Below are 27,661 nucleotides of genomic sequence, written 5' to 3'. Positions count from 1 at the left end.
AGCATGTTCTGTCCTTACCGGGCTGCTGTTAGGTCATCCCTTTATTTGGTTTTTCTTGAAGCTGCTTGTTTTTTAACCTTGCAAACCTTGGGGTCCCCTCAAACCTGCTAATACACCTTCCTCTTTTGTATGGACGGTGCTGCTTTGGCTACATAAGGACCATTGCCGTCTGCCTGACTCCTGCAGGTCTGTTCAGGAATTGAGCTTGTTAGTTACAAATACAACAAAGGCCCTCGAAAATATATGCTGAAGCCTTTAAAAGATGTGGAAACTGATCACAATACATTTCTGTGAAATTTAAACCATTTTATTGTGCATAATTTGCTCTTTAAAACTGTAAGGTTATCATACACTTTCTTGATGGTCACTGCACAAAGGCCATCCAACCTTTGTTGCAGGAGTGCTACAAAGGAGGAAAATTTTGGCTTCTTTAACACAGCCTAGCATCCTTCCTCACAGAAATAGCCTCCTGGGGTCTAAATTCCTACAAGACATCGGAAGTACTCAAACTTACAGGATTAAAAAAAAAAAACCAAACAAAAAACAAAAAGGAGACAGATAATTGCACAATATTTTTTTTTTGCATCTGTTCATTCAGACAACACTTTACAAAATAGTTTTGAAGGGGATACTGCCGCAAACAGGTGGGGGGTGCACCACCAGTGTAAGGTTTTGATTGGATTAAGGCTTCCATTGTCTTCTTGGCATTCTGTTGTTGTGAATATATTTCATTGCATTCTTTCAACACTGCAAATCTACACACTTATTTTCTCTAGGAGTTTACAACTGCGATAGCATTTTTATATTCCCAACTGCCAGGTGCAATTGCAAGGAGCACCTGACAAGCAACCAACATCCTGTTATGGATTTGTGTTGCCTACAAATACCAGCAAATGATGTTGTAGAAGTTAGTTTGGTAACGTTAACTCCTGGGTAGAATACTAAAGTATTTTATGGAAGTCTCTATCCTGGCAGATCGACAAATCTAAAAGCAGGGACGCTGGGCTTTATATATTCTGTAATGTGTTTGTTCACAGGAGACACTGTTGTTTTTAAGGTCATTTACATTCTCTGGCATTTAAGTTACACTCTAATAGTATTCAGAAATGTCTTTAACACATTCCAGTCCTGTACTTCCACACTTGTCTCTGAAGAACGTGGAAATGGTCTCTGCTTACTGAAGAGGAAAGAGCCAAAACTAAGACACATTTCTGGGGAAGGAGCAAGAAACTGCTTCATCAGTTACTTTCCCACATCTCTCAGCTCCCATATAGCAAATCTTTTTTCCATGATAGGTTTCTCAACAAAAAGGAGGTTTTAAAAAAAAGTCTTTCCTCCTCAAAGAATCATGTTTATAAAGATGAAAGAGCCAAAGAGTCAAATAATGACCCAAAAATGCATTTCCATTAATTCTGTGTCAATTAAAATCTGATGAATGATGTGCCTGGGGTGTCGGTGGAGCATGAGAATGATGCTGTTTCTGTGGCAGGAGGAGAAGGGAAGAATCCAACAGTATCAGTCAGACACACATCCAAGCTCAGAATCCACCTTCTGAGGTTAAAATTCATCACTTTCTACTGCATGGAGCTGTGTGTCATCCGCGTCAGTCATGCTGCTTGCCTGGGACTCATCTGTGCCAACTTTTGGAAGAAAAACAAAATACACAAACAAATTAAGCCATTTCTAGAATTCTTGCACATTTCACAAAGTAGGGGCAAAATCTTGTATGAACAGACCATTCTATAGCAGACCTTAAATAGTATGTTCCAATCCAATTTATGGGATATATTATTTTATTATGTACACCACATATTATCTCTTTTTTTTACTTGCCAACCTGCCCTCCCCTTGCAAGGCTCAAGAGCACCATACAGTACCTCTCCATAAGCAAACTGCTCCTGCCTGAGATGTCCACAATTCAGTTTCCACACTCTCAGTCTCTATGTGGACATGGCCTGCACTACCTATAAAACTTTCAGTCAGTTTGTGATGCTAATAGCAGAAACAATTTAGCATTTAAGCCAAGCATTTAGTATTTAGTTGTTAAAAGTATTTCATATACATTATCCAGTTGAGGCCATTCATTCATTCATTTTTTACATTTACAGCCCACCTTTCCTTAAAGTAGCTCAAGACACAACATACACTGCTCACCCTTTATTACACCCCTGTGACTTAGACTGAACAATAGTAATTGACTCCAAGGCTACCCAGTAAACTTCATGGCTGAGGGAGAATTTGAACCTGGGTCTCTCTGGTCCTAGTCCAGAACTCCATACATTTACACCACAGGGGGAGGGGGAAAAAAGGTCCAAGACTGCAAACATATTCTGGAGCGGACCCAACACAGCTCATTTTCATCTGTGGCCTTATGTAAAAGCTATAATTTGCACAAATACATCAATACTATGCATTTGTTTTAAATAACAGTGGCCGAGAGGAGGATGGCAGAAATAGCAAGGGTACTGTATGGAAGTAAGCAAAATGGCAGTTATGTACCAGGAATGTCAGCATGTCTGCTCCCCTTGAGACTCCAGCCTCCTCATTTGGTTTAGGCTTATTTATGCTCATTTATTTATTTTATAAGTATCACTTTCCAATCATAAGAGCCGCAAATTGCTTTTTAAAAAACTGAATAAAAAGTTGGAAAATGGCATTTTAGACTCCATGCTAAGTGCTAAGACCACTGCAATTACAACGCTTTCAAGTTATCTAAACGAGAAGCCTCTCCATTTGCTTCAAAGGGGGAGGGGGGAAACATCAAGAAGACCTGCCTGACTCATATGGGCAACATTCACTGATCTGCTCCTCTTGTGTTACAGGCTCTTCATCATCTGGAAGGTACCGCTTGTCAATGGCCTCTTTGATCTGGTTGTTGGCTCCTTTGGGATCCAAGTCCATTGCCCAGGAAAAGTTCATCAGTGCGAGATGGGTCTGCCCCAACTTTTTATAAACCTAGCGAAACAACAATCAACTCCAATGTAAGTCAGTAAATTAAATGTTTGCAGCAATTGCTTGCCTCTACCAAATGGGAATATCTAGAGCTCTACATAAATGTCAGAGTTGCTATTGGAGGGTGATTTGTCCATCCAGGCAACAATGTTCAACCTGTTCCTTATGGGGCTGAACAAGTTTGCAGTTCTGAGATATTGCAGATGCAGCTTTGTCTCCCAAGACTCAAGCTGGCCATGGAGTGCCTTCTACAACAGAACTCAAACTGCATGCTAACTCCAACCCTTTCTGGACAGAAACAACCACCCAACTATTTTAGGGACCCTGTGTGCAGAGATCCACATTTTGAGGCTTGCCTTGCTAGCTAAGCCAAAAATTATAGTCACCAGCCCCCTGCCTAGCAAACCTCTTCACAAGCCTCTCTCTTTGTAGTGGCAATCAAGGATTCCACATTGTTCCACTGCTTCAGTGGTGTGTTTTTTTAGGGGGGGGGGTCAGTTTGGTCCCACTTGGCCAAGATGCCCCAGGTTCCTTGGCAGCACAGCTGTCAAAATTACAACTTCCCTGCCATCTTTGGAGGTGAAGAGAGGGTGGAGATTTGCACGCAATTGCCAGGATGGTCTTTGCCCCACTCTGCAGCTTCAAAGTTGGCAGGAAGGCTAGTCACTCATCATATTTGCCTTATGGCACCCCTATTGTTGAAGCCTGGTGCAGCATAATCTATGAGCACAAACCTGTATAGCAAAGCCCTTCCCATAATCATCAACAATCGCCTTGCTTTTCTTTGAATCAGAAAATGCAAGGGAACCCATCTTACAGCTGTAATTCAGAAGGTTATTCTCAGGCTGGTTCTTACCTTTCCTATTAAGAAGTAAACAAGAGACTCTTTGGGAACAATTTGCTTCAGTTCTTCAAGTTCTTGTAAAGCATACTGAAATGACCAAAAAAGACCCCAAACCATTGAGCAGTTTTTTCTGAGGATTATGAACCTAATAATAAATAATAATAATTTTATTTATATCCCACCCTCCCCAGCCGAAGCCGTGCTCCAAGCGGCTAACAACAGTAAAATGATATAACAATATTAGAGTTGATACCTTTGGTCACGAAGAGTCGGACACGACTAAATGACTAAACAACAAAAACCTTTGGTACAATACAAATAAATATTTCTTCTGACAATCCTAGTTAATTGTTTGACACATGTATTTTCTATGGGCGTAAAATTTGTAATATTATTATTTGCTAGAAAACACCAAGGCTTTTGGTTTCATGTGCACCTAGCCACCTGAAACACACCCACAAGGGACCAGGGAATGCAGGAAATTAATAGATACTGAACAGAGTGGGGAAAGACAGATCTCTCCTCCCCAAAACGTGATGACAGAAGTATAACAAGGTTCAAGAAATAGACAGCAACCAGGGCAAGAGAGCTGGTATAATTACAACAAAAAGGAAGGTGGGTTATATGAACAGCTGGAAGCGTTTTGAGGCACATGACTGTGTGAGCGTCAAATAATTTAGTGCCAGCTTGTAGATGGTCAGCATATTTTGTTTAGAAGGATTAAATGATCCAGACTAATTCAATATATCCATTCTCCCTTTCTCCCAAACTAGGAATCATATTATACCATAAACACTTGCTATAAGCAATATGACTGGGGAAGGAACCATTAGATAAAGCGAGATCTACTGATACTGTGGAACACAACTTGTATGAGGCGGCAATTAGATAAGAACAGACCCCAGAGCCCACAGAATTTATTAAAGAAAAAACCCAACAAATTCATAGGGACTTACTCCTAAATTAACATGTTTAGGATTGCCCTACAGGTGTTATGCAACGGCTGTAGAGTGTGTCCAAGCTTTCAAAGGAAACACAAAAGGTTGCTGTCCAAGAAACTCAAAAGTGCAGTTCAACCTCATTGCAAATTGCTCACCTTATACTTCTCATTTGCAAATAATACTGAGGCTCTATGGAATTTGCAGAGGGGGTTCTTGGGATCAATATTAATAGCTTTGTTCAAAGTATCCAAAGCCTTTTCAGATTTCTTCAGGGCATGCTGAACCTGAAAAAGAAATGATTTATTTATTTGTTTGTTTTAAAAAGACAGTGCTTGCTCATTGTTTGGATTTGCCAATGTCTATGTTCAGGCCAGGGGCAGAATGAAGCATGATTTACTTACAACTCCAATGTGGCACAACAAGACAGAGCTCTGAGGGTTGATATGAAGTGCTTTCTGGAAATGCATTTCTGCAAGGCTGAATTTCTCCTGTTTGTAGTAAATCATTCCCAACCCATACCTAGCAATTTTAAAACAAGACTGTATTAGGCACCAAGCTTGTATATTATTAGGAAGGACACTTTCTATAGGCTGAGAGTGTAAGTGCACAACATTAATTGAGTGGTTGACTTTGAGCAACACAGGTAAAATGAAAAAGATTTCATAATTGTAACAGCATCTACACAATATGTTAATATTCTACTTCCCTATTTTGAAGCAAAGCCTTTATATGATTGTTTCAGCACTGTCTAGTTCAAATACACTCTCCCTGTTACAATCCAAGTTAAGGTTTTCTCTCCTTAAACCATGGCAGCTGCTCAGAACTGCTTTGACATGGTAAGAGTTCCATCCTATTACCAATAATATAATATTTTGTAAGTCATTTTGTCAAATAAAATGTAGCACAGCAGCAACCCTCACATAAGTGGGGAGATATGGTTATAAATTTTATAGTGCAGTGGCATCTAAGGTGTATTGCACAATGCATAAGATTATGCTTCAAGCAACTGCTTGGGAGCCCCAAGGGAGGTGCAGTGCTGATACAGAGGTGTTCCCTGTTCTCTCCAACATCTCACATGGGAAATGTTTGTCAAAGCCAAACCCTTTTGAGTTTCCAAAACTTGGTAGAGATAAAGATTGCTTGAGGATGCTCAGTTTTAAATTTATATGGTGGTTTCATGCCAATTAATTATAATTATTATTATTGACTGTTTTATTGTTTAAGGCTTTTTGCTTAATGTTTTGAGCTTTACACATTTGAGAATGTATAACTGGGGGAGAATGGCATAATTAATCTTTCACGTGCTCCTGGCAGTGGTATGGAACCCTAACAATGCCACAGCCATTTTCAGAGGCAACTATGTCAGGACAGATGCATGTCAACTGGATGCAAGTCAGGGGTAGGTAAAGTTGGAGACAAAAAGAGGGATCCCAAAGAGACTGCAAGTAGACACCTAAAATTTTTATCCTTGGGGATATTGTAACTCATACATTTTTTGCTTCTTCATTCTCTCCTTCTCCCACTCCTGATTTTTAACTAATTAGAAGTATATCTTACCAGGCATTATAGTGCCGAGGATTCATTCTAATTGCATTCCTAAAGCAGGCTAATGCTTTCTCAAGTTCCTCTGTCAACACAAATTCATGCCCTAAGAGAGTGTAGGCGTAGGCATAATTTGGATCAACTTGTATAGCTCTCTGAAAGAACTTGATGGCAATGTCATGTTCCCGTTGCAAACTGAAGCAATTTCCTGCCGCACACCATGCCTGGAAGAAAGAAAAGCAAAATGGTAGAAGACATACAATAGTATTTTTCTCCCATTTTTTGAGGAGAAAAGACAGAGTGCAATGGAAAAGACAGAGTGCAACAAGTCTGGATTTAACAGGTGCTCAATCGCATGTTTACATGGCAACACCTTTGTGGATACTTGATTTTTTAAAAAATGTCAACCTCTAATTTACTTTTTCCACAATCAAGAGGTGAATCAGAGACTGAAGTGTGTTTTTAAAAATGCCACAACAAAATGACCATGATGATACCTCTGGTGAATTTTTATCCATATCAGTTAAGTCTTTTGAAAGCACCGAAAGAGCCACATCTTTCTGCAAATGCCACAGTGTTGTTGAGTAGATTTCCATCCCTTCCACTCGGTAGTTTTCAATCCTTCTTACTTCAGAGAATATCCTCTCAGCCTGCGAGAGAAATTAACAAGTGGCATTTCAACAACATGAATTAAAAGACTTTCTGCATGATCACATTTGGATGATAATTGTGTGTGCACAATTCTTCCATATGGCTTCTCATCAGGGTTTTATTTCTTAGAATCACAGAGACCTTGGAGGTCCTTCTGCACAATGCAGGATGTAACCATGGCAGTGTCCCTGACAGTTATCCATTCTGCCTTGACCTCCACCTCCCAAGACATACTGTTGCAGATCTTACCTACATGTAGTTTTCCCTAATACTTAGCTGAAATCTTTCCATCCATTAGTCCTGCCCTCTAGAGCAAAAATTAACAAATTTGATCCATCTTCTGTGTGACAACCCTTCCATACATGCACAGAAGATGCTGCCTTCTCATATGTTAATTAATACATGACCACAAGTTTAAATCTACTCTAATAGAGTGAGCATATAGGCTGCCCAGCACCAGAGAAGCCCTGTTGCTGGTAAGCCCGCTTGGGGAATTGTATGTAGGAGAGGGTCCCACGAAAGGCACTAGCTATGCAGAGGCCTCCTTAAACTAGGAACTGATGTTGCATAGTTCAAAGATGAGAGAGTAATCCAAATCTATGTTAAGTGATCTTGAAAATATATGGGGGAGCACTTTTTTGTACAGTACATTGGCAGACATGCAGCACAGAATAGAAGCATTCCACATCATGCTCACCTGCATATATTCCGCAAGCTCAAAGTAAGCTCTTCCAATATGGCACAGTACCCAGCCCGTGTTGTAGTGGTGAGAAGGCAAATGACTCAGTATATGAATTGCTTCTTTACAGTTGTAAGAACACAAGGCTAAATAACCTTTCCCCATGTCACGGAGAAGGCTCATCAAACCTTCTAGGAGAAAAATGCAATAAATACACAGGAGAACAAAGGAGATTAAGAAAGTACCAGCCTAAAAGCCCTATAGTTTCAAAAACGGAACATATTCTCAAGAAGCCAAAATGAGAAATAGAAAATAAATAAAATGCCAGTATGTGGTCTAATGAACAAGGTGCTGACTAGGACCTAGATTCAAATCCTGACTCTGAGCCAAAGTTACACATTACAACAAAGTGCTATCTGGGTTATTCTATATGTCTGCCAAAAATTGCAGTAGGTACAAAGAAGCATTCTTGATTATTTCCCTGCTATTACAGAATTCTCTTTCACTGGGAGAGTATAATGAACTTGGACATCATTCTAACAGTATCAGAAAGGAAAATGGTTTTAAATGCACACTATTTTGCCATGATTCTAACTGCATTTCCCCCCTTGTTTTTGTCTTATTCTCCACCCCCAGCCTTTGGAATGGCTTTACTACTACAAATGAATTCTTAGGAACAGTCCACACACCTGCTGCTGCTTTCTGTAACGTGAATGCCTGGATTTGTGGTGTTACGGAGGCAATCTTTCCTTCTGAAATGATGGACGAATCAAGTTTGGTGATTTCCAAACTGTCATTAATGTTTGGCTGTGTGATCCCTCCCTTATTGGTTTTACACTTTGTCTTTCGGTTTGCAATTTTGGGCGGAAACTTCATTTTTAACTTTTTACTATTTTCCTACGAGAAAAGAACAAATATATTTAAGAACTCGTTACCCTGCAACCAAAAGCAAAAGCAAAGCAGAATATTCAGGGACAGAAATCTAGATGTACTGTTCTTTCTGGAATTTGAATCACTAAACTGGAAGGGAGAAAAGGCAATCCAATCCAACCTCCTATCATATAGAAGAGCTCTTGAGTGACCTATCTGCTATCCAGAACACAGTGTGCAAGAATGAGGGAGCAGCCATCAAACTAAGCATCAGCACACAGGGGTTTGGAAGAAACTTAGTCACATTTTAAGTATGATGTCTTTGGACTAGCCTGCGATTTTGTGCAGTACATATATATATTACTGAATACAAGATACCAAAAATGACGACACATTTATATAGCAGTATTAACCAGGTGACCAATAGGGTCTGTGATGCCCACAAAAGCTTTGCATCCAGCTTCTATCATCGTGCCCTTTGCTCTCATCTCTACTGGGAAAAGCTGCACGAAAAGGAGTATTTGAATTCAGTTCTGCAAACTAAGCAGTTCTCACCCAATATGAGCTGCTCAACAAAGAAAAGAAATGCATGACTCTGGATAATGGTATAAAAATCCATGAGTTTAGGAATATTGGCAGAAAGTAGAACTGTTTGCAGAACATTTGCAAGCATGGCTTGAATACATGCTTTCTAGATGTGATCTTCCCCATCAGGGAATAAGGGTAAAAATCCAAAACAAGAGGTTAACCAGCTATGACCAGGGATGGAGGAACAGATGGAGTAGCAGAAAAGGCCAGACCTCTATGATCTTTATAACCGAAGAAGCAAAGTATTCTCTGTAATGGTATTGTTTTCATAGTTTACCATGATAATCTGTTTTGCAGCAAAACCAGGGAATACTTAAAGTCTGCCATATTTATTATGGCACATGGTTTCATGGTCCACAGCCTACTTGAAGCAGATTCTACGTCGAAATAAATTTGTTTGTGTTCTAATTAGATTTGTAGCCCTCTTAAACGTTTCTGCTTTTCATGTTGGCCCTTGTTAATTCCTCATGATACTATTGCAACATACGGATTCTCCAACTGCTCTCCATCCCCATATGAGATATCTGATCACCAAGGGCATCACAGCAGCTGGAGTCCCATTTACCTTTGTTGTAGAACTATCACTAGAGAATAGGCGTGAACTTCTTCGAGGCAGCACATTAGGTGGAGCAGCAATGGTTGGGCTCAATACCTGAGGGGTTGTACTGAAGAGAGAATAAACAAAACTTCTTAGTGCAACCGTCAACAACTCCTTGTGGAAATTAGGGCACGGATGGTATGCGCCCACCCCACTCTTCTACTTAGACATTCTAATGTCTAAGCAAAAGAAAACGATGGAAACAATTACCTAGGAACAAGAAGACAATACCAGCAAGTCTGCCAAGGCAAGGCCCTAGTCTCGCTATGGACTGGTTAGGCATTGTGGACCAATGATACCTGAGTGCTCTCTCTAGCACTGTTATGGTTGGACAGCCCCTGGTTTACTAGGGGGCTCCAGGCAATAAAACAAGCTGTGACATACCTGGGCCTTATTGTGTGAGCAAGTCAACATACATAGAGCGAATAATTGTGCCTATAATTGGTATATAATTGGTGGTGAAGAGGGTCTACTTTGTCACCTCCATGCCATCCTCAAGTATACAACTTAGGTCCAGGATACCTGGCAGGCTGCCTCCCCCAGTACAGCTCAAGCTGAGCTTTAGGATCTTCTGTGGAGACCCTGCAGGTAGTTTCATGACCAGTGAATTGTCACTTGGTTACAATGCAGAAGTGGGCCGTCTCAATTATAGGACTCACCTTCTGAAATGCCTTCCCTCAGGTACACTGTGAAGAAGAGACAAGTTTTCCTGGACTCAACTTGATTTTTATTTATGTATGTTTGCTTTAAACTAGTTTTTAGGAAATGTTATTGAATACAATACTTTTATTATTTTTTAAGTAAGCTACATATATAATTTTATTCTATGAAACATATAAAATGTTTATAAATAAATAAAATCATGATCCAGGTGTAGGAAGACATTTCATACCTTGTCTGTGGGCCTGAACTCTGTGTTTGTGCAACAAGGATTGGCGTTACTTCCCGACTATTTCCGCTTTGTGAGAAGACTGATTTTGTTCCAGCTTGGCTTATTCTGGTGACAGTCTATATGTGGAAAAAACACCACATCAGACCTATGACAGTGTTATTAAAAACCACTGGTATTGCTACTTACAACTCATAAAGCTAGGAGGAGTTATCTGCTAAAATATCAATAATAATAATAATAATAATAATAATAATAATAATAATAATAATATCCAGTCAATATGTGATCCAGAGAACTGCCTGATTAACAGAAAATGGCATGTATTTCTAAACACCAGTTGGCTATCCTGTCACATTCCTAGGCAAAGTCTTTCCCTTTTCCTCACACCATAGGCAGACCCAGTGCAACCCAAGAAAACCTATTTCCACACTATATTCACTAGATCAGGGCAACTGTGCACAATCCTGTGCACTATTAATTCCAGTGAGATTTTTTTTGGGTGGGGAAACTTAAATTTATCACATACATTATCTCTAAACCAGGAAACAGACAAAGCAAAGTTATTTTGAATTAATCCACCTTTTTAGGAAGACTGAAATTTGCTAACCATCTCAATACTTGTGGCCAACCTTGGGGCTGAGAAATAGTCAATGAAAATACTAATGCCTGATTCAACTGTCCATTAACTTCCACACCAGTCTATGGAAAAGCACCCATTTTATGTAGTAGAAGTAATGGACAATGACCAGACTTTGGCAAATAAAGCAACTAATACATTTAACAGTCATTAACAATAGGAGACAATGGTGGTAACTTTTATAACAACATTGCAAAAGTTCTAGTTGTAAAGACAACCCTAGAAAATAAAAGAAATATTTGCCGATGTTAGCATTCAAAGATATTGTCTGCAAAAGTTATTGTATCGGAGATGAAGCAATCAGACAGTGTCTACCACTTCTCTCTGTGGTAGAGAGTTTGCCTGCAAAATAATTGGAGACGGGGTGCCAGCTTGCAAGGGTGACGGGGGGGCAGGGGGGCAATGTCATGTGTGTGATGCCACACACCCCGATGTCATGTGCATGACATTGGAATGCTGGGAGAAGCCAAGGGTGGAGCCAAAGCAGCAGCTGCATGGCTTCAATGGCCGGCACTGCTATTGGTGGGAGGAAGCTTCAACCCTCCTTCCCCTCCACGGCAGCAGGAGAAAGAGAAGAAGCCAGCCACTGGAGCCGCTCCATGCTTTGGCCCCGCGCTCTTTGGAAAGGGGGGGCAGGCCTTCACCCCCAAAATATTGGGGAGCCCCAAAAGGGCTCGGCCCCCAGAAGCTGATGCCCCTGACTGGAGAGCAAATACACAGAAACTGAACCCCCATCAAGTTGCTTTGACAAAACTAAAGTTTTCTTCTTGTGACTTTTTAGAACAATTATCCAGATTTTTATATTTCCTTGCCTTCAATCTCACATGCACACCCTTGAATGCAAGGTACCTTCTTGGAAGGGGCTCCTGGAGGTGGCACATCAATTACTGAAGAAGAATTTGTGCAGTTTTGTAAATAGGATCCATCTCCCGGGCTAGGGGTTTCTAATGGCAAGATTCCAAAGCTGAGAAAACATACAAGAATGTTTGAAAATATGCACGATTCCTCAAAGAGAGAAGTGAGCGGGCAAGGAGAAAAGAGAGAATCTTACTTTATAAACTAAGGACAAATTGCAGGGCAAAGGAATTTATAAGCCCCAGTGAAAACAAGTTTCTAGACAAACAGTTTCCTCATTGTTACATACACAAGCTTGAAGACGTAAAAGCAAGAAGTTCTAGTGATCAACAATAATAAGGTATGTAAAAAGAAGCTCCAATTCTTTGAGGACAAACACACATTTTTCACATATATCCCAATACTTTCATATAATATTGCAGTATTTGTATACAGCTTGGTGGCATCAACCATGTTCAAAACAATGTGCATGTGTGGTTTTAAATAGAGGAAACTAACAAATTTATCACCGAAACAATCACATGTGGCATGTTAGGTCAAGAGGACAACTCTCCTAAGCATGCCTTCATGCAATTCATGGTCAAGCAGGAAAGCCCTATGTGTTTGGGTCTCCCATACCAACACTTCATACACTGTAACTTATTTTGTCAAATAGTGCTTCTAAATGCTCACAAACCCCACTTCTTATATCAATTCCTGAAATGTAGCTATATTTTTCTATTACAGCAGTAACAACTAAAAAAATGTGAATTAACAGACTCAGACTGCAATCCTAAACTTAAAGCAAACCCCCCTGAACAGTGCGAGATCTGCTTCTGAATAAACATGCACAGGACTGTTCTGATATTGCATCTTAAGCATTTGTACACTTCAGCAGAGGCATAAACACATGAAAGCAGGGGAGAATTTAGAAATGGATCTTTTGTTTTATGCAGGCAGTGGCAGGACAAACTTTTCTGTCTCTGTCTAAGAGAATGACACACATATCACTTAAAAATGGCAGCGTTTATAAATCGGTGGAATAACATTTCAAGTCTCTCCAAACATTATCCTACTGACCTGAAAGCCACCAAAAGAGTGCAAAGGGAATTCTTCTCAGAGAAATAGCTAAACCAGAGTTTGTCAGCAAATTCTACTCTATTAATTTAGGTCTTAATCAGACCTATGGATTTATCTACCACCTAGCAAATCTGGGAAGAATATGTAGCCACCAATTACTGCTGCTGTGAATGGTTATGGTTCTTGTATACATTTAAACTTTATATACAGATGTCACAGATCCTCTGGACCTCTAATATATCATAGCCCCTACTACAAAATATTTGGGTTTTCCTGCACCGATGTGTGTGACTATGCATCTAAAATAGTGAGCTCTAATCCATGAAAGCTTATGCCACAGTAATTTTGCTAATCTTTACAGTGTCACAGGACTCTGCTGTTTTTTCTTATAGTCATCTTCAGTAGGCAGCCTTGAGGATACTTCAGATTCTTTTTTTACCTTGGTGTTAATGGACTCAGAGCAGCTGGTCCACCCAGAAGACTCCGGCCAGTTTTTGGTTTGTTTTGAGCCTGTTTAGTTAAGAAGGCAGTTCCCGATCCAAGAGGTACAGCATCTGGTGAAATTACAGCCGAATCAATATAAGAGATGGAGGAATCTGTGTTGGAGGAATATTTAGAGTTGGAGGACTCCAGGTTGAGTCTATTTAATTCCTGAAATGGAAAAAAAATAAAATAAGAAAAAGCAGCATACTTTTTTTTTTTTTGTAATGATCACTCTCAGTGTAAGCAATGATGGTAAAATATGGCTGATAAAAACTTACAAGCGTGTCTTGCGGCGTTTCCGTAAGAACTGTCTCTGGCTGCCTGTGGGTTATGCTGTGATTAGACACCACTGTTGTGCACGTGTTAGGCAAGCAGCTGCTGAAGTTCTGTATAGATGTTAACTTGAATGTTTGGTCAGGGTCTGGCTTTTCACCTGTGTGAATGAAGAGAAAGGGATTTGGGGTAAGGGAAAAGGCTTCTTTCCAATGTGACACAAATGAAGAGATTAAAATGTTATGTGTTGCCCCCCTCCCAACAGCAGCACAGTATGGAACTGCTGTCTGAACTTATTGCTAGATGGTGCTGTTAATATCCAGTTGTTTAAAATGCGTTTTTAAAAAAGATACCCATCAAGTATAACAATTAGAGCATGGCATACATCTTCACAAACACATCCTTAAATGCATTTCACATTATTACTGAAGACTTTGTGTTACAGGAAAGCTAGTAGAGACCTAACTGCTGAGGTTACTATTTCCACCAGGGGGAAGCTATTTTACTATGCATCACTAACAATACATGGAGTGCCAAGATCCATCTAGTCCTGCGTTAATCTTTCTCCAACAGTGATCAGCCAGATGCCTGCAGGTAGAGATCTAGTCTAGGGTACATTGCACTAAACCAAGGGTTGGAAATCTATTTTGGGCCTTGAACAGATTCTGAATTTTTATAAAGTGTTTTGGGAAACCCTGCCCTCAGTTGCATCTCTCCCTCCAGTTTACTCTCCAACACAGACAGATGGAGTGCACATACACTCACATTTTGCTTTTCTACCATATCTGAGTAAAAGTCAGGATCCAGCAGAATTGAATAGGCCTTATTTTGCAAGCCATCAGATTAGAATTTACACTGGTAGACTGCGTGTTAAAAATCACCGCTACACTACTTGCCAGCACCACAAAGGCATTAATTGAAGGCATGGATCTTCATGACTTTTTACAAAGTGTAAGACCATACAAAATTTCCTGTGTTTGCCTCCAAGTTACCATTCCATTCACAGATAATATTTTTCCCATCCTTCCCAAACAGGTCTCATTAACTAATGCCTCCAGGAAGATCGCAAGTGGACATGGTAGGAATGGCAATCACCTGTTGTTGGTTCCCAGTATTATGTGCAATGAAATGGATTTTCTCCAAATGCAGAAGTTTCATTTTGCTACTATGACTAACAAGCATTGACAAGTCTATCCTCCACGCAATATCCTAGCAGGAGTTGTGCAGTTTGGAAGCATCATGATCTACTTAGTTTTGTTAAATGTACAGTCCAACACCAATGTGCACCTTTCATCTTGGGCCCTTTTATATAAATTATATAAATTATACATATTCCATAAAAATGAAATAACCCACCATGCATCACAGGAACTCAAAGAGCAGGCTCCAGCAACTGCCCTCTTCCACAACCCTATTAGTATTGGCATGGGCATCTTACACACCATGAACACAAATGACTGGCAATCCATAGCAAAATGTTCCTAAATTAGGGCCGGCATACGTCCTTCCCGGACATTACTGGGATTTCGAAGGTGGAATTGACGTCTGGGGGGATTTTAAAATGGGGGGGGGTGTTCCCCTAAAAAAAGCTGAACAACTTTTGGGGTGTCCTGGTTTTTACTTCTTGAAATATGGCAACCCTATCCTAAGTAGGCATAAACCTGAATGTTTGAGTCAGAAACTTGCAGGAGGCATGCTGTGATAGCACACACAATCAAAGAACAGCTCTGATGCAAGCAAGCTCAAGACAACTGTGAGACAACTCTTCCTGGCAGAAGCAAAGATTGAGAGGGCATCAAGTAAGAAGGAACCAAATGCACTCGTGGGTTGCCTCCAGCCTGCAAATGCCACAAAACCACTCTCACCTTTCCGTCTGAAACATAGGCATGCATGCCCCTAGTACAAAAAACCAACGGAGGGTCCAAACAGCTGCATGGTACCAGCTTAGCCCTGGTACTGCCAATGAGGCTGTTATGCCCTGCTTGTGGCCCTGCCCCTTTTGCACCTGTCACAACGTAACTACTGCTTCAAGTCACTTCATGGTGAGATTGGCTCCAGGCAATGGGAAACAACTCAGGGGGGTTGAAGAACTCTTAAAAGATCAGCTGAAAACCTGGAACACAACATTTCTGTTTTGTTTTAAAGAGTCATATGCTGATAAAATGGTAACATGGGGAAAGTCAAGTTTATGGCAAAAAGAAGATGAGATAGCATGAATTCTCAGGCTCCAGAGAAACCAGATACTTTGTCACTTTTCCAGAACAGGAAACCAACTGTGTGCTACCAAAACAGATTCCACAGTCTGGCTGGCAGGCACAGCAGCTGCACAGTTTCACTTCGTATGTTATATTTCATTTTAGTGTTTGTGAGGATCTGGTTCTATTTTACTTATCTATCCGCCAGTCCCTTGAGATGGGATACAATGAAACACCAAGTTAAAAAAAATATTCAGATTGTACAACTGGCTTCACCGCTGGAAATAAACCAGAAAGAACCCTGAAAGGCATGGATTAGACACTGGGAGTTGAAATATACATACTCCATGCTTGTGTGGAATACATTAAGAAAAACAATGAAGTCATTTCTGCGGAGAGAGGAGGAAAAGCAACCAGAAGTATCCAGTCCCATTCTTGCTCAATCCCAGGTTCAAAGGTAATCGCCAAGGAAAAAGTTTTTGTAAAAGTGTTTTCCACATCATACGCTGCTGCCATAAGAGAATTCAATTGTTCAGTAGACCTGGATGAAATCAGTGAGAGGTCTCCTTATACCTTCCCTCCAACCCAAACCATGAATTCCAAAGGATGGTAAAGAACCCATCTATTTCCAGGGAAGGAGTTAAGCAAAACCTACCTATTTCACATAGTGATTCAAAAGGGGACCAGAGGAAAGGATTTAAACTAAGGCTCTTTTGGTAACATTCAGATCCTTTGGCAAGCCGATCTGTCTTGCTGTTAAGAGAGAAAGAGGGAGGGGGGAAAAAATGAGGAGAGATTCTGCAGGAAAACGAGAACAACAAGCTATTTCTACAGCTTGCATAAATAACCACAGAAATATCTCCTGCAATCAGCTACCATTATTTTGTTAGGTGGCATGGAAATGGGGGCATTTGTATTTTTCCAAATTGAGCAACTTGAGCATCTCCCATACACAATATGTAAACTCTACATTTCTACATGGCTTCAGTAAAAACAACAGGAAAACCGGTTTTTGTTGTTGTTGTTGAAGAATGGTACTGCTTAAACTGCTTCACATCCATTCTGGAAGAGAATTTCTTACCTCAAAATGAGCAGGAAGCCCAAGGGAAGACATCTTTATCAATCCTTGTACTTTAGCACCAGGGACCAGCAAAGGTCCAGAAATATTCTATCCAGTGATGAGTACATGGTAGCTACTCTCTGAACTTGCACTGGACTCTGGGGGCATTTAGAAGCTTTCCAAATACCTCCAAACCAGATTGCAAGATCACAGACTAACCCTTTCCCTAGGCTCTGCAAGAGAACAGTAGCATGCTCTGACCTCCTGGTTGGCTCTCAATGCAGCCGCCAAATAGCAAGCCTTCTTACTGCTTGCAAATGCCTCTGAAACTCAGAGGGATATCAAGGATGAGATTTTGACCCTTCTCAAAGTTGGGGGAAGGGAATGTTCAAAAGCAATAATAAATCTTGACTAGCTATTTGTGAGCCCAAAACATACTGAAATGCAGGACAATTTTTATGCTGCTTTTTGCTAGAGAAATTTGTATGTCTCCAAACTGAGGGCTAAGAACTGCGCACCTACAAGCAGCAGTGCAAAAATGTTTTAGGAAAAGGAGGAATCTAGGGGAGATAGCATGTCCCTAAAAAAAGAAAAGTCATACCAGTATACATGCCCCAGAAGCGAAAGCATGAAGCATGCAGAGTCACCAAACTCTGTCACAATGTCATCGTGGCTTTTCTGTTTGTTGAACACACCACCGGACAAGATCTGTTCTCCTTCTGCAAGTCTGTTTAAAGATAATAAGGTAATAAAAATTACAGAAGCATTGATGGTGTAGCCCAAACCAGTTCACAGCTCTGCCACAGACAAGGTGGATGCTCTCAGATACACAACTCCCTCACATGGTTTTGTGAGTATAAACGCTTCAGATTATTTAAACATTCCACTCCACCTCCAACAATCTATCTTGCTTATCTAGCTCTAACATGATCTAGAAACAGAAGCCATTCTAGGGAGTGAATCACTACATGTTGGACCCACAAAAATGTGCACCCTATCAGTGGCACTGCTGCTAATAATGCATAGGGTAATCAGGATGTCTGTGTGGAAGCAAGCATCCCTGCTTTCAGGGACAAAATCAGCAATATGAATGGATCACTTACGGCATATCTGCCAAAACCAATTGGTTATGGATAAAGCTGCCTTCTTTTTTTGAAAAACTAAACAAAAACATAGTTAATATTAACTTGATTTTGTCTGGTTTGGATGACAGAACAACCTGCAGTTAATTCAAAATTCCGGGTATAGAGCGATATATAAATTCAATAAAGAAATAAACAAAAAACAAAAAAAAACCTGGATGTGAAACCATCTGAAATCCTACATGTGACCACACCAGAAAAAAAGGGGGGGGGGAGCACGCAAGCGCAAGGCCTGTGGCTGCTCTCTCCCATTATGCTAAACCATGATGGTTTAGCTAGGCATCCAAACCAGACCAATTTCTTTTGCACTGCTATGGGCAATGTAATGGTAGAGGTAAGCATAAAATCTTTGTCTCTGGCTCTTGCATGCTGTTTTCCTACTGGCCTCTCCTTTCTTCAACTTCATTGATATTTCCCATGCCTCCTCCTGTCCTCTGCTCCCTTCACTCAAAACACCCTGTCTCTAGATTCTCTGTTCTTTAAATTCCATACCACCTGGCTCTCCTGCCATTTGGCTCCCCATACTTCAGTAACCAAACACTTTCTTCATTAAATTTTCTAAAGATGAATATGTTAGCCACACAGTTTTGACAAACCATAGGGTTTGTCAAAACTGTGTGGCTAACATATTCATCTTTAGAAAATCCATGATATCACAACAGCTCAGTGAGAGAAATTTGCTGATGACAGACATCAAACATTTATCAGTTTCATAGGACTGTTAGTGCCCCCAGATGCTTAACACTTACAGCTCATCTAATTTAGCATTTTAAAAGTCCTAGCTGGACACTTGTATAAAATTTCATTCTTGATCTAGGAAGAAATTTCTATATTTTTTCACCATTTCCTTTACAAGACCTTCAGCATGTTTAGTGATTTCTAGCACATTGGCCACATCTGAAAGTGAAAATGAATTTCATTATGCTATTATCCCAAGATCTGATGGGACAATAAATAGCATCGGACTCTCTTAAAAAACATTAACTTCCAGCAGCACCAACAAACCAATAAGGCAACTTACTTGCTGAGGTCAACACAGCACTTGGCAAGCAAATATTTACACTGTGGGGTGGTACAACTGTGTCCTTTAAGAAGCCTGTATGCCTTGTATGCTTTTCCTGAGCGATAGTAACAGGTTGCCAATAGGAACAGGGCATCTTCTGAGTGCACTGAAGAAACGGGTGGGGTGGAGAACATTAAGATCCATCATTTAAACCTCTGAGTGCAAACAGTTTATCTTAATATCTATTCCTGGCCATAAAAATATGATTTCCAATGTCAAAGAAAACTGAAGGATTAGTAACATCAATTATAATCTTTTACTAGCTAGTTAGTTCATAGAATCTCTGTGCATCCGCATTTTATGAGGGACAATAAGATCTGCTGTATAACAGACAACCACTGATGTACTTCAGCCTATTCAAGGTTATGACGTGTGCAGTGATTACAACCAGTGGAATAAGTTTTTAAAACATATTTCAGGTATTCATAGATTCAACCCCTTTAACCAGGTGCTATTAGTATTGGTCTCAAAAGCCCACCCTGCCACTTGTGGCCATGCCCCTTTTCAAAAGGAGCAGATACAAAATACTTTAATAAAGAAAAATATGCCTAAAGTTGCCATTTGGAAATAAGGAGCAATACTTTCTTCCAAACAGAAGGCAGAGCTCCCAAACAAACTAGAATCCTGACACACCTTTTAAAAATAAAAATTACGCAATGTCTCCATAGTTCAATTTTTAAAAAAACGCATATTTCATTTTTTTTATTTAACCATTTAAGCATATTGTAGGACATACATACCACTAGCCAACTTTTTGTTGACACTCTGCACCTAACCATACCTGCTTATTTACAATACAGTCATACCTCGGGTTAAATATGCTTCAGGTTGAGCGTTTTCAGGTTACGCTCTGCAGAGACCCAGAAGTAACGGAATGTGTCACTTCCGGGTTTCACTGCTTGCGCACGTGCAGATGCTCAAAATGATGTCACACGCATGTGCGGAAGCAGCGAATCACGAATCACACGCAGACACGGGTTGCATTCGCTTCAGGATGTGACCGGGGCTCCAGAACGGATCCCATTCGCATCCAGAGGTACCACTGTACAGTCGTACCTTGGAAGTCGAACGGAATCCGTGCCAGAAGTCTGTTTGACTTCCAAAATGTTCAGAAACCCAAGCACGGCTTCTGATTGGCTGCAGGAAACCATGGCAGCCCCATTGGACGTTCTGGTTCCAAAGAACATTTGCAAACCAGAACACTACTTCCAGGTTTGTGGCGTTCGGGAGACAAAATGTCTGAGTACCAAGGCATTCAGGATCCAAGGTACGACTGTACTGACATCCACCTATAGCCTAATGAACAATGCAGAAATTGAAGCTCTTCAAAATACACAGATAAATTCACAAAAAGTGCAGACCAGTAACCACAGCGGATGCATACCTTCTGCATACAATCTCTCTGCCAGGAACACAGCATCCCGGTAAGCATAGTGGTTAAGTGCCTGCCATATAGCGGCCTATATGAAAAAGGGGGGGGGGGAGGGAGAGAGAAAGGAAGATCAGCACGATAAACCAATACTAAATGCACAGAAAAGCAAAACAAACAAACAAACAAAACACTTTTCTATCTATCTAATCTCTTCCTTTGAGGATTATCTCTTCCTTTGGGGATTATTGTCCTTCCTGTTCCCAAATATTCATTATTTCACAATATATTATTCTACAACCCTGAACAGCATTTTATATGGGAATATTTCTGCTCCTCTGTCAGTGTCGACTAGAAGGGCCTACACTTCATTTCAGAAGTGTGTCCAATCAATTACCCTCAACAAACCTATTTCCACCATTATAACACATTACAAAAATCAAGAACACCACATACATTTACTAACTACGTATAAAGTGCTAGTTGGAAAATTCAAACTTTGTCAGGGATTGAAAGACCACATAGGACACACAGCAGGTAGGCAGGTGTTTCAGCCACATATATTCACATTACCCCCTTAGCCATTATGGTTACTTGATTTTCTTCTCCTTTTAAAGAAAGTGTGATAAAAGACTACTTTGGGAGTATTTTGCAAGAACGACCAGATTTTGTAATCTATGCATAAACTAAAAATTCTAAATTCACTGGCATAAAACATGAAGCTGTGCCTCCTACACTAGAGTATCACAAGAAACTGCAAGTGTGGCTACAGCTGGAAGACAACAAATGTTAACATTTTCTCTAAATACCCAAGAAAAAATTAAAATAACGCAGAAAAGGACTTCGCATACCAATTCCAAGAAGGGTTATAGAAGTACAGTTATGAGCTACCAATAGTATTGTCCAAGTACCGTATTTTTCGCCCCATAGGACGCACCTGGTTTTTTGGGGGGGGAAATAAAGAATTTTTTTTTATTTCCCCCCCCAGGCGCTTTTGGGGCCGGCAGCGGGGGGAAGCGCTCTCCTCCCCGCCGCCAGCCTTCAGACCAGGTCCGGGGACAGCGGGATGGCGCGCTGCGCCTCCCCACTGTCCCCGGAGCTTGTGGGGCCGGCAACGAGGAGAAGCGCTCTTCTCCCCGCTGCCAGCCTTCAGACCACATTGGGAGACAGCGGGATGGCAGCGTTCCGCCTCCCCGCTGTCCCCCGAGCCTGTGGGGCTGGCACTGGGGCTCTCCTGAAGCCTGGAGTGCGAGAGGGGTCAGTGCGCACCAACCCCTCTCGCTCTCCAGGCTTCAGCGAAAGCCTGCATTCGTCCCATAGGACACACACACATTTCCCCTTCAGTTTTGGAGGGGGAAAAGTGCGTCCTATAGGGCGAAAAATACGGTACTGGATGGTCAAAAGTAACATGAAAAGAAAGCCAAACATTTCAAGAATAATGCAGCTGAAATCACAAGAAAACTTAAAGGTTCTTTTAGCGTGTGCAGCTGAAATGAAACACAAAGATGATTTGGCTGACTTGCTCTCCTCCTGTCCTTGAGGCAAATGTTAACAAAAAAGAAAATGGGGCGGGGGGAATGAAAAGAAAAAATTCTCACTTTTAAAATGGAGGCGCTCAAAGTAGTATACATGACAAATCAATAAAAGCAATAAATTTATTGTATTATACAAGAAATACTAACAAGTATATAAGAATACTTTTTAAACCAGCAATTCAAGAAATAAAGCTAACAGTAAAAAAACAGCCAAGACTAGAACAAGGAGAATTTTACGTGCATAAATTAAAAGTTTGCCCGAAAAGAAACTCAGTGATGGGACACTGGCAGAGCTACAGCAAATGTACCTGCCAGGGCATGGAGTTTCACATTCTGAATAAATAGCCTTCCCTCATATCCTCACTAATAATACTCTCAGAAGGTAAAGGGATGTGGAAGAAGGCCTCACAAGATGATCTGAAAGGATGGGCACATCAGTAACGGTGGAGGACATCCTTTAGATATTGCAAAGGCAGCAACCATTTTAGGCATGTCCGATAAATGCACAATTGCACCAAACCCAGAAGTGCCCTGAAAAGTTACAAAAACGTCACCAAAAGGGGCGGAATGGGGTGGCCTTCCATGGCCCCGCAAATGTGTGCAGGGGTCCAGAACATAATCCCTGCGCAACCCGGTCGCTGCCTAAGTCCTCAAGAGCTTTAAAGGTCCTGCCTAGCACCATGAATTGCACCACAAAATAGACTAGTAGTTAGTGTTGTAGATATAACAGTGTGACATGTTCCTGAATTCTGGCACCAGTCAGAAGTCCTAAAGCAACTTTTCCACTAGCTTGTTTCCAAACAGTCTTCAAGGGCAGTTCCGAGTACAGTAATTCAGTGTAAGACATGATGTGACTATGAACAGGTCCACTCTGGTGCAGTTGGCAGACCAGCTGAAGCTGAGCAATTGTGTTCCTCACCACAGACACCTCCTAGGCATCCTAAAGCAAGGCTCAGCTTTGTAGCAGTGCAAATCTGATTTGTTAAGGAGCATGCAAGTTCTTTGAGAACTAGGGATGTAAGGAGGAAGCAATTTCTGTCCCATCCTGTGCTTACCACAAACAGCACTGATTCTATTCCACTACAGTTCAACTTGCATTAAAACCTATATTATTGATCTCACTATCTGCTGCGGCCAAAACTAACATACTTAATTATGTACTTAGGTTCAATGCATTTCAATGGAAGGAAAACATCAATAAACTATGTAGGAAACAATTATTTATTTATAGAACATTTGCAGACTTGCATGATTTCCAACCTTCACCCCAGATGAGCATGCAATTTCTACTCCCATTTTGAGTTTCCAACATAATTTTTCGATGTCCCTATCCAGAGCACACTGACACTCACTGGTTCAGTTGGAAAACTAATCAAGAGCACTTCTGACTTGTCTAGATTGTGTTTCAACTTGTTTGTCCAACAGGAAACCCATCACTGACCTCAGACAACAATTCAGGACCTGCCCGGTCCTTTAGGTGAGATCATACAGAGTTGTGCATCATTCACATATTACTAATGATAACCAACACCAAACACAAATAATTTCTGAGAAGTTTCACACTGATACTAAATAGCAAATGGGACATGATGGAATACTGTGGGACACCATAGGCCCCAAACCAAGTCACTGAACAGATGCCTCCACTTCACTATCTTCTGTAATCTGCCCTCTGGGAAGGACCAGACCCACTGTAATATGTACCCCTATAACCCGCCCCAGCAAAGTGACCCTGGTCAATGGCATCAAAAGACAATCATCCAGCAGACCCAAAACAGATGCACTGCCCTTGTCTAGTTAAGAAACACAAGAAGCTGTCTTATAATTGGTTCATCTAGCTCAGTTTCGTCTACACTAACTGGCAGAGGCTGCCCAGGATTTCTGACAGGGCTGTTTCCCAGGCCTACCTGAAGAAGCGATGAGCTGAACCTAGCACTGTGCAGATGTACTATCACTGAGCTACAATCATCCATCAAAGCTATCAAACCCATTTACGTTCCAAAACCAGGATGGAACCCACAACGAAATAGATCAAGATAATTAGTCTCCTTCAGCAAATCTTCGAGGTAGGCCACCAAAACATGCTCAAACATCTTACTAAAGAATGGAAAGTGGACACTGTCCTGTAATTGGCCAACACAATGAAATCTAGAGCGGGCTTCTTTAGCAGAAAATGTACTACACTTTCTAAGCTATATGACGTAGCTTCCTTCCTGCCTCCTGCTCACTAACTCAGCCAATCCTCCTTGGATGCCAAGATGTGCAAAGGTCATGTGATCAACTGAACACTCCCAAGAATCCTGTACACATTCCATAACGAAATAACAAACAGTTGTCAGAACTACAGCAAGTGGATCTATCAATGAGTTCAAATTTGACTCGACAATCATTGCATTGCCATTGGCTCCTCAGAAAAACAAAAAGTCAACCTGGCTGTTCGATATGAGAAAGGACACTCAAAAACAACTGTGTCAATGGAAAAGCATTTCCCCATTCCAGAGGTCAACCAGAGTCTCAGCAAGGCTGTCCATCAAAATCCTCTTGTAAAGAACAGATTGGCAAAGGCTGACTCTCATACCTTTCAAGCAACTGCCTATGCCCTGCAGTATGACAGCCACAGTGGTATGCACACTTTAAGTTAGACTGAATGCTTACTTGGGCGCATTGCTAAATACATGCTTGGCAGCTGCCCACAATTCTCAGTGGAGACCTGAAAAAATATGAGCACAAGCATCTTTGGCATAACCTTTTCCTTTGGCATAACTTTTGGAGGTCAGAGTGAAAGAAGTGAGAGAAGAGGACATTTCTAAGATTTTCCATCTTAACAGGAATGCATGGTTTTACCTTGCTCAGCTCTACATAATAAATAATCAGAGAGTCATTTTACGTCAGCTTTGAAGGTGCTTTCACCTTGCCATTCAGAAAAGATGGCACTGAATTATAAATAATTAAATGAGGAAGAGTACAGAGTAAATAAGGAGACCGTGCAACAAAATAGAGAAAATGCATTACATGGAATATGTGCACATGGTATCAAATGATTCCATGGAGTTAGAATATTTGTGGGGATGGAGGGAAGAAAACCTTATAGGATTAAAAGAACGTGAGAGAAGAGAACAAGAGGTCAGCACTGTTGTAATAAAGAAGGGGAAGGCAGAGTACAGTCATACCTCATGTTACGTCCGCTTCATGTTCCGTTCTTTCAGGTTACGTCCCATGGCGACCCGGAAGTACCGGAAAGGGTTACTTCCGGGTTTCGCCACTCGCGCATGCACAGACGCACAAAATGACGGCACGCGTATAAGCAGCAAATCACAACCCCCGCGTGCACAGAGAAGCTGCTGCGGGTTGTGTTCTTTTCATGTTGTAAATGGGCCTCCGGAACGGATCCCGTTCGCAACCAGAGGTACCACTGTACACTGAAGATTTTAAAAATCCCAGCTGCCTAGTCAGCTAGGCTTCTAACATTTGGATGACACGCCCTAATGCCTGCAGATTGGTCCGACTCCATCCAGATATGTCACCTGAAGATCTCATCAAGGCTTCTGGACTCATGAAATATTGTTCCGATCTGGCCCTAGTCAGTTTTCTTTCTGCAATGGAGGAGCTGAAAACATGTGGATGTCTTTAGATAATTGGAGAATGTTATGCTCCATATAGGCAGGACCTCCTCAACACAACCCCAGCTCAACAAGAGCTCTTCCAGGTAGTGTTTTCTGGAGGGAGAAATCAGTGTTTGTATGTTAACATTCTGATTGTCAAAGATGACAGGGTAGGGGAGAACAGGAGGAGATCTAAGCATGGAATACAAGTGTGTAAGAGAAGAGTCTTCATGGGAAAGGTGAAGAGAATAAATAGTTATATGAAGCAGAAGGAAAGAATATCTGGGAAGAGCACCTCGTTTGTGTGCAAAAGGTCCCAGGTTCAATTCCCTGCATTTCCAGGCAGAACTGGGAAAGACCTTGGCCTAAAATCCTGGAGAGCTGCTGCCAACAGGCAACACTGTATAACCAAATGGTCTGACTTGGTAGGAGGCAGCTTCCAGATCCCCAATGCTCAGCTCCCTGGAAGGAAGACCACTGGGCGTCCCATGTAAATGCATGATATTCGTATGACTTATTGCAGTATATGTTCTAACGAGAGAAAGGGCGACTGATTGAACAGGGGTCCTTACTGGGAAGATGAAGTGGTGGGGGGGGGTGGGGAGAAGAGAGACTGAAGAGGGCTGAGAAGAGGGGATCTCTCTTAGGAAGGAGCAGTCAGCTAAGAATGCTGGGGGGGGGGCGAATCAGTGGTAATTCTTGGGGTAGGTGGGAATGCAGAGAGGGTGGCTGGTGGGAGATTTAAGGATCTGGAAGGAAATGGGGTTTATCTAAAAACAACACCACATGGCACGTTCCAGGGAAAGGAGTGGGGGGGGGGAGAATGACAAAATTCGGGGGTGAGACGCGTGAACAAGTGTGTGTGCGCGACACCCACAAAGGGGAGGGGGAACGTTAAGGAGAGTGAAATTTTAAAAGGAGAAACCCCTCCCCCCGCTCCCAGCAGAAAGGGGTTTTTTGTTTGCTTGTTTGCTTTGCTTGATTTTTTTTGGTTTTGCAAAGGGAGCCCTTGCCCTGTCAGGGCAGAAAGGAGAGCGGGCAGGAACCCAACTGCTCCCCTTCCGTCCCCTCCCACCCGGCCTTCCTTCCTTCCCCCGCTCCCCCATATACAGGCCCATCGCCACCGGGGTCCTTACCTGGACGGGTTCTTGCAGCACAGTCATCCTGCCCCGGCTCCCCCCTCAGGGACAGGCCCCGGATGAGGGAGGTGGGGAGAGGGCGCCCCCTCTCTCCTCTCCTCTCCCCCTCCTCCTCCTTCCTCCTGACAGACTCCGCCTCAATGGGTGACGCGGCGGCGGCGGCGGCCCGGACCCCGTCTCATTTAAACTGGTAGCGACCGTTAACCGGGCCGTGGAGGAGGGAAGCGAAGGGAAGGGAAGGCCCCGGCCCGTCAGGAGCCGAGTCTTCCCGAGCGGCAGGCGGAAACACCCGACGGCGTGGACCTCTTCCTCTCTTTCTCGAGCGGCGACGGAGAACGGCCCGAGCGGACCCGAAGGCCTGGAGCTCTCTCCGCTTCTTCCCGAGCGGCGACGGAAAGGAGCCGAACACACCAGTCTGATGCTCCGCCTCCTTCCCGAGCGGGTGACGGAAGGGGCTCCCGGACGTGCCCGAAGAGCAAACTTCCTTTTCCACGGCTCTTGACGGAAAGAGCCGAAAGAAAGCGAAAGCACGCGCGGCGTCGAATTGGCCGGCTCGGCGGAAATCATCCAAAACTTCACCCTGCTTCCTCTCGGCTGTTGACGGAAAGAGCCGAAGCGGCCCGAAACAGTCCTTGATTTGAGGCGAGAGGGGTGACCTCCATCATGAAACTTATTCTCAAGTATTATCAGCT

At 42.0% G+C, this 27,661-nt stretch overlaps 1 protein-coding gene across 4 annotated transcripts; it reads right to left on the bottom strand.

Annotated features, from left to right (window-relative positions):
* Positions 1-285: 285 nt before the first annotated feature.
* Positions 286-27,341, bottom strand: CDC27 (cell division cycle 27). Of its 4 annotated transcripts, none has more exons than XM_081167545.1 (20): positions 26,967-27,341; positions 20,709-20,784; positions 19,283-19,430; positions 17,721-17,846; positions 16,715-16,812; positions 13,870-14,024; positions 13,548-13,759; positions 12,044-12,158; positions 10,558-10,673; positions 9,633-9,732; positions 8,299-8,506; positions 7,628-7,800; positions 6,777-6,929; positions 6,295-6,503; positions 5,139-5,256; positions 4,893-5,021; positions 3,809-3,883; positions 2,771-2,955; positions 1,878-1,960; positions 286-1,640 (listed from the first exon to the last, which is right to left on the bottom strand). In XM_081167545.1, the coding sequence occupies exons 1-20, from the start codon at positions 26,991-26,993 to the stop codon at positions 1,558-1,560; spliced, it is 2,589 nt and encodes an 862-aa protein (XP_081023671.1). In that variant the 5' UTR covers positions 26,994-27,341; the 3' UTR covers positions 286-1,557. The 4 variants fall into 4 exon arrangements, with proteins under 4 accessions (XP_081023671.1, XP_081023672.1, XP_081023673.1 ...); XM_081167546.1 differs by having other exon boundaries at positions 7,628-7,797; XM_081167547.1 differs by lacking the exon at positions 1,878-1,960 and having other exon boundaries at positions 2,775-2,955; positions 26,967-27,337.
* Between the last annotated feature and the right edge of the window lie 320 nt (positions 27,342-27,661).

This window comes from Podarcis bocagei, assembly GCF_964188305.1.
Source record: "Podarcis bocagei genome assembly, chromosome: 13".
In the NCBI taxonomy this organism is placed as follows: Eukaryota; Metazoa; Chordata; class Lepidosauria; order Squamata; family Lacertidae; genus Podarcis; species Podarcis bocagei.
This window is presented reverse-complemented; position numbering and strand designations above follow the sequence as displayed.

Excerpts from the sequence above, each read along its gene's own strand:
- CDC27 (XM_081167545.1), bottom strand. The coding sequence starts at position 26,993 with ATGACTGTGCTGCAAGAACCCGTCCAG. Across the intron at positions 16,813-17,720 it reads CTTCTGGGGCATGTATACTG|CAAGACAGATCGGCTTGCCA; the intron begins GTATGACTTTTC and ends CTCTCTTAACAG. Across the intron at positions 9,733-10,557 it reads AGTTCAGGCCCACAGACAAG|TACAACCCCTCAGGTATTGA; the intron begins GTATGAAATGTC and ends TTCTCTCTTCAG.